This window comes from Harpia harpyja, chromosome Z, assembly GCF_026419915.1.
Source record: "Harpia harpyja isolate bHarHar1 chromosome Z, bHarHar1 primary haplotype, whole genome shotgun sequence".
NCBI classification, from domain to species: domain Eukaryota; kingdom Metazoa; phylum Chordata; class Aves; order Accipitriformes; family Accipitridae; genus Harpia; species Harpia harpyja.
Genome location: NC_068969.1, coordinates 25,290,382 through 25,304,606, shown reverse-complemented (window position 1 = coordinate 25,304,606; position 14,225 = coordinate 25,290,382). Strand labels below are relative to the sequence as shown.

Genomic DNA, 14,225 nt, shown 5'->3' with positions numbered 1-14,225 from the left:
TGACATCCCCAGGAGCTCATGTTCCTCTCCTAACTATGATTACTCTTTTGCAGTCACAGATTTTGTCCTGTTCTCTCCCTGTATGTGCTTCATAAATATTACAATACTGTGCAACTGGGTGCTGAGACGGATGATGGTAGGGCAGTGTTGAGAAGGGAGCAATGAAGGAGAGCTGAAGATATGATATTACAACTGAAGACGTTGTATTATCCCCCACAACCAGTGCTCAAAGCACTGCAGCAGCTGGAAGGTCTGTTTGGAGAAGCAGAAGCTGTGTCCAGAAAGGAGACATTGTACCCACTATGGACACACAGTGCTGCCATGGCAAAGGCACATCCAAAGGATCAGCCCCCCATGGTGCCCATTGAACAGCCGCCCACTTTGTTGTCCAGTATGTCCATGAAGCACTGCCTCTTTCCTGCCATTTAACCCAGGCTTTAGCTGCACAATATCCTTAGCCACTGTGGGTCTAATACAATGAGAAAGGAGTAGAGTATGGTTCTTCTTTAATTTTTATTTATTTATTTGTTTGCTGCTTCTTTTCTTTCTGCGGCCTTAGGGAGGAACACCAGAAAGTTGCTGATGTTTTTCTCTCCAGAAAATCAAGGCTGAATCACCACACAGCATACATTATGCAGTTTGATAGGAATTTGTCTTTGCTAGATGAAACCTGCCTTAAATATTCCCAACTGGCTACCATAATTCAGGAGTTTGAGGTAAGGCTCCCATGGTTTTTTACCTGCATTAATGCATGGTTGTGCCACAGGGCTTACTCAAAGATACTTTTTCTGCAACTCCACCAGTGTTCACACAGGATAAAAGGAGAGAATAGCTCTGTTCACACATCCTGGTGCTAAAACTGAAGTGAGGTGTTCACATGTGCATGTTGTGTTTCTGTGTCTGTTACCCACACACCCCTGTGTGTGCATACAGAATGTATGTTTGTGAATCTAAGATCCGTGACTATATTTTGCTGAAATATATGCACATAATGGAGTAGTTTCTCCAGTCACATATTAACTTATCAAGTTCTTTGAGGATGTGTTAGAGTTAATAAGTATTATTATTACCATCTCTTCATATCGTCTCTTCTTTCACTGCATTTTCATTCCTTTCTTTTATACTGGGTCTGGCCAGGATGAAGTTAGGGTTAGCCTGTATAGGTAGGTGCTTAGCTGCTGGCAGCAATCAACCCACAACATCTTTACAATTGCATTTCTCTGCATTTTTAAATGCCTGTTAACTGCTTCCTCTGTTTACAGAGGATGTTGTGACAGGCAACACTGAACTGCACAGGAAGACACAAACAGGGTTCTTTTCATCTAGACTCCCTGAATGGTCTGTAACTTCTAGGCCTGTAATCCCTGGCCATGTAGCAAGAAACAGGTATTTTCCAGTTGTGTTAACTCAGTCATCGGTGCTGAATAACTGAAAAACACCATCAAGATACATGTGACAGAAATTCCATGATTCCTGATTACTTTTTAAAGTACTGGCACTGTGGCCACTTCACATAATTTCAAAAGCATAAACCCATATGTGGATGGGAAAGTTCAGTTGAGCTACACTGACTCTATTGAGCTAAAATAGTTAAAAGCTACACTGCTTTATTGTGGGTCTAGAACCCCTGTTTCTTATTATCTTTATCTGGTAAGAGAAATAACAATGTGCACTTGGGTGGCAGAGGGGCTGTAAGGATAAATTAGTGATCGGACCTTAAAGGTTATTTAGAATGCCAGCTCTATGGGGTATGGATTGTGTTTTTCTCTGCAGCACATGTGAAATATTAAGGATAACAATTAATTTCAGAAGACATTTGGAAGTCAGCATTTACAAACAGATACCTTGCAGTCACAATTATTTCCTGTTAGCAGCTGAGGGAATCTCTAGTGGCTCACACTGCTCTGAACATGAACTTGGCAAATGCAGGCTTTCTAGTGAAAGCCTGTATTCCCAGCATCCTCCAGCCACAGGCCTACACACTTCTGTCTTAACTATCAACCCTGAGATTTAGCTCTTATTTCTAAGAAAGCAGATGAGGCTTTTCCTAGGATGAGATCAGCAGGATTTTGCCCTAGAATCAGTGAGCTCTGTAACTTCTTGCCCTCTTACATGCATGCATACGCACACAAATGAGGGGGAGGTGTGTCTCAGTCCTTTTCCTATAGCATTTTTTTAAAGCATGACCACTATAGCCTTCCAGTCTAACAACACAGAATTTAGGGCCTCATCTTGTTTCTGGCACCTTTGACTTGAGTATGGGGGACTGGGAATGCTCAGCACAACCCTGAATGCACATTTGGTGATGGTAATCAGCCAGTTAGAGGAGTAATGCAGTAACAAGAGACATCTCTGCTGCCTTGGAAAATGTTGTCTCTTGCCAGCCTTCCTTTAAACAGTTAGATTCCTATTCTCATTTTGTCCCTTCACAAGTGGCAAATGCTTCAGAAATGTTTATCAATGAACACTGAAACCCCATTAAATTAGACTGGATTTTGGGCTTAGACCTTGTAAGGAACCATCTGGGTTTTGTGCCACTCCTCTCGGGTACTGTAAGGTTCTGTTTCTTGGTGCCTCTGGCGATGTGGAGACTTTTGAGGATTGAGTTTTGTGGCTTGCTATTGTTTTTGCAGCAGTGTTGTGACACTTAATAGATATATAGCAAGTTTCCTATTTTAATTGAGCCCTTACAGAATAGAATCATTTAGGTTGGAAAAGACCCTCAAGATCATCGAGTCCAACTGTGAACCTAACACTGCCACTAAACCATGTCCCTAAAAGTGCCACATCTTTGAAATACCACCAGGGATGGTAACTCAAACCACCTCCCTGGGCAGCCTGTTCCAGTGCTTGATAACCCTTTCAGTGAAGAAATTTTTCCTAATATCCAATCTAAACCTCCCCTGGCACAACTTGAGGCCATTTCCTCTCATCCTATCACTTGTTACCTGGGAAAAAAGACCAACCCCCACGTCGCTACAAGCCCCTTTCCTGTGCTTCCTTTTCTCCAGACTAAACAACCCCAGTTATCCTCAGCTGCTCCTCATAAGACTTGTGCTCCAGGCCCTTCACCAGCTTCGTTGCCCTTCTTTGGACATGCTCCAGCACCTCAATGTCTTTCTTGTAGTGAGGGGCCCAAAACCGAACACAGTGTTTGATGTGCAGCCTCACCAGTGCTGAGTACAGGGGGATGATCACTTCCCTAGTCCTGCTGGCCACACTATTTCTGACAAAAGGCAGAATGCTATTGGCCTTCTTGGCCACCTGGGCACACTGCTGGCTCATATTCAGCCAGCTGTCAACCAGCACCCCCAGGTCCTTTTCCGCCAGGCAGCTTTCCAGCCACTCTTCCCCAAGCCTGTAGCACTGCATGGGATTGTTGTGACCCAAGTGCAGAACCCGGCACTCAGCTGAATGTCATACAACTAGCCTTGACCCATCAATCCAGCCTGTCCAGATCCCTCTGGTAGAGCCTTTCTACCCTCAAGCAGATCAACACTCCCGCCAAATGCGGTGTTGTCTGCAAACTTACTGAGTGTGCACTCGATCCCCTCATTCAGATAAATGATAAAGATATTAAACAGAACTGGCACCACTACTGAGCCCTGGGGAACACCACTTGTCAAGGGCCACCAACTGGATTTAACTCCATTCACCACCACACTTTGGGCCTGGCCATCCAGCCAGTTTTTTACCCAGCAAAGAGTATGCCCATCCAAGCCATGAGCAGCCAGTTTCTCCAGGAGAATGCTGTAGGAAATGATGTCAAAGGCTTTGCTAAAGTCCACGTAAACAACATCCGCAGCCTTTCCCTCATCCACTAGGTGGGTCACTTTGTCATAAAAGGAAATCAGGTTAGTCAAGCAGGACCTGCCTTTCATAAACCCATACTGACTGGGCCTGATATGTGGCAACATGCAATTGAGTTGAATCTAAAGGGTAAAGGTAAAGAGAAAAATGCTGCTACTTTTCCATGTGTGTGTTAAATCAGATCACGACTTCACTTTATTTTCTTGTAAACACTCTCTGGACATTGAGTTCCAACTCAATCACAATACTTGCTGTATTTTGCTCAATTCCTTGTCTTGAAATAAGATACTAAAAAGTTGCAGGCAGAAGAAACTTTCAGTCCAAAAAAGGAACAACAATGACAAGCCTCACTGAGATCTGATACCTCTGCCTTCTGATGCCACCCTGAAATCTTTATGGCTTACCTTCTAAATGGTATTCACTTTCCTCCCTTTTCCCTCTGAGTCCAAACTATTTGTGAATGATGCCATAGGAAATAAACTGTTTACAGTACTTCTTTATAGTCACAAAGACAATACCCCCTGGCAAGCTGGGTAAATTGGGAATGGTTCAATGGAATTTGTGCCTGCAACTGGTAGCAAACTTTCATTGTACGTATCAGGTGGAGATGACAGTTTGCTGCTGAGCTCACACATCCCTGATCTTTGTGTTTCCTTTCCCTTTCATTGAGGACAGCAGAGCTCTGGTGGCAGCCCTCAGAGTGTGAAACACCAGCTTTTGAAAGTGGTGCAGCGTGTCTTCCAGTATCGTGTGCTGCTCACAGGTCAGTAAAATCACTGTCAAAGCTACTCAGTGGAAACCCTCCCATGATGTTCTGTGCCTCCACTGTGCCACATGTTGGTGTCAAGACAGCTAAAATAGGGCTGAAGCAGTGTGGGATTTCCTGGGAACTTCAATATGCTTAGTACAGGACTCAGGAAATGCCAGAGAGCCTAGGAAGGAGTGGGCACTTCTTCAGCACAACCATGCTGAAAGGTCACAAAAAAGTGTAGTCAGGTGATTTTAGCCATTCATTCTTGGCTTTTTCCTTCCATGAATTAGGAGAGGCAGAGTTCAGCCTCACTGCCAGCAAAAAGGTTTGATTTTATTTATGTCAAGGGCAATTACCAAAGACAGTAGGGGACTTTAATCCCCAGCAAGGGGACTCTGCATTGCATCCTGCATGACAGTGGCAAGCACCATCCACTTATACTCTATCAACAAAGCAGTTGTACCCAGTACTGCACCTTAAGCCCTATGTACAGGACACCTAAGGCTAGTGATAAGTTTAAGTCAAAATCCCAGTCCAATTTCTCTGCATTGTAGGAGACAGAGATCCAAATTTACATTAACAGTACATTTACAGATTTTACATTTACAGTAACATCTTCCCTTTACATTCAGGACCATATATATCACTCCCACCTGGAGTCTCCAAGGGGGGTTGTGTTCCCTCTGGTGGCTCATTCTCTGCAAGCCACAGCAAATCTAGCAAGTCTGAGCCTGTAAGGGGAGCAAGCTTTCTGAAGCAGGATGTGGCCCCTAGAAAGAACTGTGAAGTTTAGGCTTCTAACAGATGAACTGGTTGGGGAAGGAAATGGTGAAATGTAACAATGAATCTCAGTGTTGTCAAGTAATTTAGTCAGATCAGAACACAAAAGAGCAAGGATCCATAGACATAAAGATGGAGAAATGCTTTGGGAGTATGTATATGTGTGGGTGGAGAGGGATGCAAGATGACTTATGTGTGGGACAGTAAAAAGGAATCCATAAACCTTGCCCATATTCAACAGCTGATGAAGGGCACAGCATATTAGAAGGGACTCCTATAGATGCAGCAGAACAAAGTAACCATATGAAATTTTTATTCACAGCACAGATTAGCAGCAGTTTCATCTTGCTTCAGACACTTTGATCAAGGATGTAACTCATTATTCACAGCTGGTTTTGCTTTTTTAGTACGAGCAATACAAATGAACACCAGGTGCCAAGAGTAGGCCTTTTTTCCTGTCTGACTTGCTTCCCTCTCTGGGTGTGTTTACATTAAGGACAACCTTCCAGACTTGCTGTTTGCAGTACTTAGTAGTCTCACATGATCCTTACAGTGTTTTTAGTGCATGCACACAAATACTGCATCTAAGAAAAAAGACTTGGCATGTCCCTGTCAGAAATACCCCCACTATGCTCCATTTTCTCTGCCCATTTCTGTGGTCCACAAGGTAAATTGCAAACATGAAGCATGGTATTTTGTGAGACAGCTGGAAGGGTTTCAGTGCAACTCCAGTGATTGGATTCCATCTATGCTTGAAGCAACTTGAGCTCCTCCTTGTCCCAGGTACTGGCACTAACTGGGAAAAGAAAAGCTTTTGTGTGTAGTGAGATAAGGTCTTCTGGATAAAGATTTTTCAGAAAATAGGTTTACTGCTTCAGTTCTTCACCTCAAGAAACCAAGTCCCTCTTTGCCTGCTAGGACAGAGTAGGTCTGGAACAGTGCAGTCCTTCAGATTCCCTAGACAGTGTAAAAAACAATTAAAATATGCAGGTGTACTTGTGTGTTCATAACTGGCTGTTTCTACCAGATAAGGAAGGGTATTTTATGAGGATATTGGTTGCCAATTACCGCACTACAGCCAAAAGGAATTGCCCACTCAGTTAAATGTCCATAGCCAAGGACAGAGCTTGCAGCTGTGAAAAGGAATGCTAAATATTGCCTGATAACACCACACAACCCCTTCCTGCCTGCCTGAGTACCAGCAGATGCTTTCCTGAATGCATGTAAAAGCCAGGTAGATTTTGGGACGCCAGGGAGGGCACAGCACTAGAAAGAGAAACAGCTATGGATAGGACATTCAAGGGAATGGATATCCATGCAGAGCACCATTCTCAGCACAGAGGCCTAATTATTGGATGCAGAATTTAGGAGCCTGGATTCATCAGAAAGGTAAGAATGAAGTATTTCAGGATTAGGCTTTTAAAATGGTGGCACTTAGATACTACAGTCATTAAAAGCATAAAGACACAGACAAAGAACAGACAGACGATCCAAGGCAAGCAGTCCAAACAAAACTGACAGGTTAAAGGTTTGAATATAATGCAAATATAATTCCTGTAAACGTAAGTCCTATTGTGTGTATTTTACAGAACCTCAGAATGAGATTGAGTTCAGTAGTAATCATTGAACTCTGCATGTACAGAACCAGAGTCTCCTTCCTGTATCTATAAAATGCATGTAATTAATTTACTATAAATATAGAAAATCAGTCATTACAGCCAACCCCATTCATTCAGATGGGAATATAGAATTCATTAGAAAGACAATTATTTGTAAAGTGGTGCTACGCAGAAATTCTTTTGGCTGAGAAACAAGGAAATATTTTTGTTACTCTCTGTTTAGTTGTTCATACCTGCCAAGTTATGTGATGAGTCCAAATCTGTATCAATGCTCTTGCATTGATTCTCAAAGCAGAATGAAGTAAAATATGAGTTTTGCTTTGGAAAGAGGCTATATACACTTAATTATTTTGGAATAAAGTGATATGGGACATTACTGTGGATGCCCTATCCCTGGAAGTGTTCAAGGTCAGGTTGGATGGGGCTTTGAGCAACCCGGTCTAGTGAAACATGTCCCTGCCCATGGCAGGGGGGTTGCACTAGATGATTTTTAAGGTCCCTTCCAACCCAAACCATTCTATGATTGTAAAATTAAGATTTTATGTTTTAGCTAATAATACTACAAATTATGTGGATCTGTATTCTGATTACTGGATGTCTGTGTTTGATTATTTTCTACAGATTACTTGAATAATCTTTGCCCTGATTCTACAGAGTATGAAGCCACACAAGGTAAAATGAAATGGGTAGAACAAAAATTCTGCTTTGCTAACTCTGCTTCCAAAGAGGTACAGGATCTATACTGGTAATATATGAAACAGGATTATTTTCAAGATTTTCTGTCAATAGGTTAGATGTAAGATCTGTATGAACTGATTACTAATTTAGACAAAATATTTAGGGCAAGAACCCTATCTTTTTTTCATTGAAACATGTGGCCTTCCTATAGTTTTGACATAATGAGCTTACAGAAGAAGAAATTATCATCTAGACAAGCATGGTGCAGATATTGTAGTTCTGCCCCAGTCAGCGGGGAAATCCTAGTCCTCTTTGGTTCTGTCTATATTTGGCCTGGTCATTGTAAAGTCAATTGGGATGGCTCCACCTGCTTGTGTGTGTACCATTATCTATGGTATGCCTGCTGTGCTTTGTGAACTTTGGAGAAACCCAGGAGGTTTGAATTGGGTATCTGTATTCCGGATTCCTTAAGCCTAAGTAAACTTGAAAGACATTGCATAAAAATCAGTTCTGCATAATCAAGAACAAATCCAGATGTTCAGCTGCTAACACCATCCTTTCCAACACATCAGATGGATAAAGCAGAAGTCTCTTACTCCCACTGAAGTCAAAGCAAGGTTTAGCTGTGGCTTCAGTGGGAGTAGCTTCCACACTGGAGTAAGCAGGAATAACATTGTATTAATGAAACCAGTTCACCTCTGTTACACTGAGTGTAAATCCAAACCAACTCATAGTGGTAAGGCCTGCAACTGACTGAAGGTCAATCTGTTCTGACATAGAGTCTTGTGCAAGATTTAGGACCCTAGTCACTGACAGTGGGGCTACAGCTATACCAGTAATTTAAACAAGGCCAGGGCAGACGCTCAAGCCTTGTGGCCACAACTGCCTATCTCATTTGTGGTTAGCACACGCTTGTCACATTTCTGGCCAGTGATGGCTAGCATGCTCCCAGATTACACCCAGAAACAGATAGGATGCCCTGTTCTACAGGGGAAGAGATCTGAGATAAGGACATGAGCCATGTTATGTCACTGCTCTCAGGGCCAGCAAACATGCCCTGGCCCAGGTTATTTGCCAGTGGAGAAATGCTTTGGGTGTTAATTTATGTCAACATTTCATACACACTTCTGTGAGAAAGGGATGACCTGTCCTCTCCCTCAGCAGTAAGGGGAAACAGATCACCTTAGATTGCCATGCTTTTGGATGCCTAAAGCTGTGTTAAATAAATCTCTCCCTACCACAAGCTCTGATTGCCAAAAATCTGCAACTAGAAAACGTCACAAAAAGATTTTGTGCCATGCTAGGTGCTTAAAAGGGACCTTGTGAGCTCTCTTGGTCAGCACAAATATGATGCAGAGTTTTGCACAAGAGAATGATGAAGGGAAGGGGAAATAACAGCACTGTGCCGTGTCTTTTCTGGGCAGTTTCATTCTGAAGGTGCCAAAGAAGTTAAAGGAGCTGCTGCTGGGGATGTTGTTTAATTTTTTTAAAAGATGCCCTTGCAGACAGAAGGAATTTGGGTTATTCTCCTACTCTTTCATGTGATTTATGGCATTTGTTTTGCTTCATCCCTCAGCTGCCTTATTCGTTGTTTCTGAAATCACAGACCGAGCCAACGACAGCATGCTCCAAGCGGTGAGTCCTACCATGACACATGCTCTCCTGATCGATAGTGTCTTTTCTGCACATCTGCTGAAGTGAATACATATCTCTGCTAAATTCTGAAGCCTCCTCCAGGGTGATACTCAAGGGTTTATACAGATCTGGTTTACAGTATTGCAGATACGGAGTAGGTTTATGCCCTTTAGTGCAGCTGTGCAAGATGTAAGTCACCACAGCAAGCAGCACAGCTTTTTTCCCTCTTGGGGTTGCTGAAATGGTGTGTGAAGCAATGACATGAGAGACGGGAATTTTCATGGTTCTATTTCTAGCCTGGGATGTTTTTAGATATGAAATGTTGAAGACATCACAATTGTACTGTCAAAGATACATTTTGAACTCATTTATGTAATTTTCCACAATTCTGGAATCCCATTTTACTTCAGGAGAATAGGTCATGGTTTATAGTCTTGCAGATCATCACACAACCAAATAGACTGGCCAAGACTCTCATAGGTTAGAGATCACGTCTAAATTCAGATTTAGGTATCTAAGTTATATAGTTTTCCAAAGTAATGAACAGTTTCTGTAAGGTCAGTGTGATTTATTAATATTGCTTACATGATATTAGAGTCCTAATTTACTGGCAAAGATAGCCTGCATATAGCTGGTCTTATGATCATTTGTTTCCAAGGATCTAGGTCTGACTTTTGTCTAAGATGATAGGAGTTTCCTACTGACATCAGTAAGAAGCAGTGTTGGGAGGCATAGGAAGCAGCAGAGAGACTGTCAGACACAGGATCCAGCAGGTTGCAGAGGAATTCAACTTGGTGGACCTCTGGGTGATAACTAAAGGCAGTGTCTTTCTTTTTGCCATACTAGGCACCCACACCTCCAGCTAAATTCTCTCCTAAGGTCCATATTTGCTTTAGCTGCACAGATCTAGCATTCAGCTCAAGTAGTTAGAAAGAAGTACCTACAGCCTTCACAGTCTAATGAAATGTTGCTCAGTAAGTCCATAATTTCAGAGTCAATCTGTAGAGCGGCCAGATTACATTTCTTTTTGTGATAAAACTCTAGGCTTCTTAGACCTAGAAAATAGTCATAATACAGCCCAAAATTTCAAAAAAATGCCATTTTAAGCACTTCTTTTCAAAGCATTTAGATTACCAAGGAGAACATGCAGTTGCTAAGGAAGATGTTGACTATTATGTGGTTTGTGTTCAACAACATGCATGTTAGAGAACAAGGCACCCCAGTCCAGGCATCCTGCCTTTCATCCAATAGTGAGTGGCTATACTGAAGTGTTCCTTTCTCAAAAGGTGTCTCATCTTAAGTATTTTATCACTGCATTGGGTCGCAAGAATTTCAAGTGATTGGGAATGTATCATGTTTTTTGGGAAGCTTTCACATTTTACTGCTTGTTTGAACATTGCTGAATTTAACATCCTGCATTGGGATTTTGCTGTGCCTTTGTGAAATTAAAGATCTCTTTGGCATTGCAAACATCTTTCCCTGTGGTTAATTACAGATGGCATTCAATTCACTTTATTATTTCATTTAGTGAGCAGAGAGAGGGTTGTTAATAATCACCCAGGCATCAAAACATGAAATTCAAAAGACAGAGAAAAAACACCTGGGCATCAATGCCCAGGACAAAGGGAAGAAACAAAATATCAACCTTCTTAGTAAGAGCTTGTTTTCAGGTAGGATTTAAGGTTGAAAGAATGGATGCACAGGAATTGTTATTGAAAGACACATGCTGGAGACCACTACAGCTACGGAGCAGCACTGCTGACTCAGCATATTCTCTTTAATGCTTTTGCCCTCTGGCTGCAGGGGAATGGAAGCACTGGGTGAGGCAGTGAATTCAGGCTGTGCGACATGGTAAAAATACAGTAGGTCAACAAGATGAAGGATTTTTTTTGCAATAGCTGGGGAGGTAAGAATGAAAGAGTCTCAAAACCCAAGGTGCCCTTCTTCTGTTAAAACTGAAGCTTTCATGCTTTGTTCAGAGAAGTGGAAGACTCTGCTTGCAGCAAATGAACCCAAGAGCCAAGAATGTCAACTTTTGCTCACATCTGGAAATCTCTGCTGCTCAGGTTTAAAAGCCATGTCTCTGATATGTGTGCCAAGGTCATACATGGAGCCCGTGTGTGCTTTTTCAGAGCACCAAGTTCAGTGATGATCTCCTCCTGGGCAGCGACAGTCAAAACCCAAGCCTTCTAATATTTGTATCAGGAAGAGCTAAGTTGTAGTTAAAACTACTTACTATTTCCTGAATAGAGAAACCTGTCTTCCTGGATCTGCCTCTTTCCCTACCTGATAGCTACAAATTGAGACTGAAGCTCTGAACCTGCTTTTCCTGAAGCCAGTGGTGAAATTACTACAGATCAACATGAAGTCCAACTGGTGGGTTTCTGGTTTTGTGCAGAGATGATCTCAAGCCATGACAACAGATCAAGATTTTGAGCATTGTGAAGTTCCAGGTTTTTAAGGTCAAAACTCAAATTCAGGTCTGCATTTTCACTCAATGTAAACTTTAAAAAGCTTGGACCTATTGATTTTGTTTAAGTCTATTTCTGCTTTTCTGCTCCAAGCTTCTCCACCCCCAACCCCATCCTGGCTCTTCTACCTCAGAACACATTCCCCCTTCATACAATAACATCAGCCCGTTTGCTGTGTTGATGTGGCTGTATGACAACCCAAACACTTCAAACCTTCATTTTAAAGACAGCACTTTTTTTACTCCTCCTGATTGCTAAGGAAAAATTCCAAACATGAATCATGTCTAAACAAAGCAGCACACTCTGCTTCAGCAAGCAGGCAGCCTGAACACATTTGCTGAGTGTAAACTATCAGCTACACTGATCTCTTTGGTTGCTTATTCTCAGCTCTATTTAAAGATACTTTGGGTATCAGCACAAACTATTTTGTCATCAGCCATTATAGTAGATAGCATGAGGACAAAAGTTGGGAGGGAAGTCTTTGTAGATGAAATGGTAGTTGCGTTACAGCCAAACGTAATGGTGAAGGAGGAGAAGAAAAGGAGAGAGAAAGAAGCATAACAGAAAAGCAAGATGCATGGAAACAATGATGTACATACAGACTAATTCTGAGTGATGTTCAAGCATTGACAGCAATAACCAGTAGTTAATTACTACCTAAACACTATTCTGTTACCGAGACAAAAGAACAGATGTAGTCTGCAGGGAGGATGTGGTCTAACAAGCCCAGAGTTTTATCATAAAAAGAAATGTAATCTGGCCCCTCTACAGAATGACTCTGAAACTACAGACTTAACTGAGCAAAGTTTTCAACAGGTTTGATTCTGATTTTCTTTCTCCTTAGGCAAAGAATTTATAATCATACTTTTCCATTATTAAAGCATTCTTTGTACCAAAATAATAAATATTTCATCATAAAACTGAGATCTCAGGAAAAGCTTCCTCAGTAATCTCAGAGCTTAGGGATACCTGTATTAGAGGTTGAGCGCTCTAAGAGCTCAGTTCCTAACAGATCAAGGTCACACATCTTTTTCTGGCACCTCTGCTTCCTTAGATTTCACTCAGATTTATGGGAGATTTGTATGAATACTTTTCTGAAGTTAGAAGCATACATAAGGGGCCAAAATAAAATTTGCTGTGTTGCATTATCACGCAGTGATTTTACCTCCACTAAGCCATGCTTTAATTTGAAGAGGAACATCACTGTATCATGTGAGTTTTACAGGTGTCACAGACTGTATAATAATTGCTATTAATAATGTCTGTTTTGGAACAATTTTTCACAAATCCTGCATAGATTTTTACACTTCATTTTTTATCATATCATCAGAGCACATCTGCTCTTTTCAAAACTGTGGCCTGGAGGAGATGAAACAAAACTTCCTTCTTTCCTATCTGTGTGAATGCTGTGGGGTTTGTGAAGGTGCAGGTTCATGAGAATCAAAGTTCAATATCCTGCTAAATAAGTGGTTGTCCTCCTGAATTAATAACCCAGCCACAAAAGCCACAAACAGCAGTTTTTTTCTTTCTCTCAGATTTTAAAAAATGCAAATAATTTAAGAAGTTACTCTAATTACGGAACAAACTGAACAATGCCACTCAAGATAGAGCATTTATAACTTGTCATGTACCTGGTTGAAGTTCTAAGCAATAATTTAGACTTGGCATGTACCTGGAAGGAGGAAGATTTCTGCTGCCACTTATCAACTCATCAAACTACACTCCAAAAATCTGACAGGAGCATTGAATTATGATCTACATTTTCTGCAGAATAGCAATGATTCATTATTAGCTTTTTTGTTTTGTGATAAAAACACTCTAGCAGTTTTTCCCTGGGAAAAATTAACCCAGGATTTTCAGACACATTGTGAGATTAGCTATCTTCACAGCATTTTCATCAAGTAGGAAAATACTATTCACAATTTACAGATGTGCAAACAGAGGCATAAGGCATACCATCACTGCATAGCATTAAGTCTATCTGTAACTCTAGGAGACATTCACTACTTGAACTAAGCAGGGTTTGTATTGCTCTCTGAAATTCTACAATCTAATAGAGGCCCTGAGATGCTAAAAGCTATAAATCATTGTTGCTATTAACAGCTGGTGAATTCCTTGGGGAGGCATTCCTCCTGCATAGACATAATGATAACATGATGGAAGCTGCAGTTCACTGCTAAAATGGCCAGAGAAGGATTTCAGCCACCCACATCTGCAATACTAATTGGGTGGAGCTTTGTTTTCATTTTTTAATCATAGTTTGTGAAGGATATTTGAAAAGAAAATGATGATAGTTTTAAGGAGAATGAAGAAAACTATGTAAATAGGGAATTTTAAGGGAACTGTAGGGAAACTATGCCTCAGCTGCCCACATTCCCAGATAAATCACTGTCCTTCACATGTGATGGCTGTCTGACTTCCTACAGGAAATGAGTTTGATACTTCTCTGTCCATTTCCTGGTGAACATGTGTCCATACTGC

At 41.4% G+C, this 14,225-nt stretch overlaps 1 protein-coding gene across 4 annotated transcripts in view; it reads left to right on the top strand.

Annotated features, from left to right (window-relative positions):
* Positions 1-14,225, top strand: part of FGD5 (FYVE, RhoGEF and PH domain containing 5) — a 117,079-nt gene that overhangs the window by 73,187 nt on the left and 29,667 nt on the right. For 2 of the 4 annotated variants that reach the window (XM_052776689.1, XM_052776685.1), the window contains exons 7-10: positions 564-716; positions 4,486-4,573; positions 7,582-7,632; positions 9,215-9,273. In XM_052776689.1, coding sequence (XP_052632649.1) covers positions 564-716; positions 4,486-4,573; positions 7,582-7,632; positions 9,215-9,273 — 351 coding nt within the window. Of the gene's footprint in view, positions 1-559; positions 717-4,485; positions 4,574-7,581; positions 7,633-9,214; positions 9,274-14,225 lie in introns of all 4 variants that reach the window. The other 2 variants (XM_052776686.1, XM_052776688.1) reach the window with 2 other exon arrangements.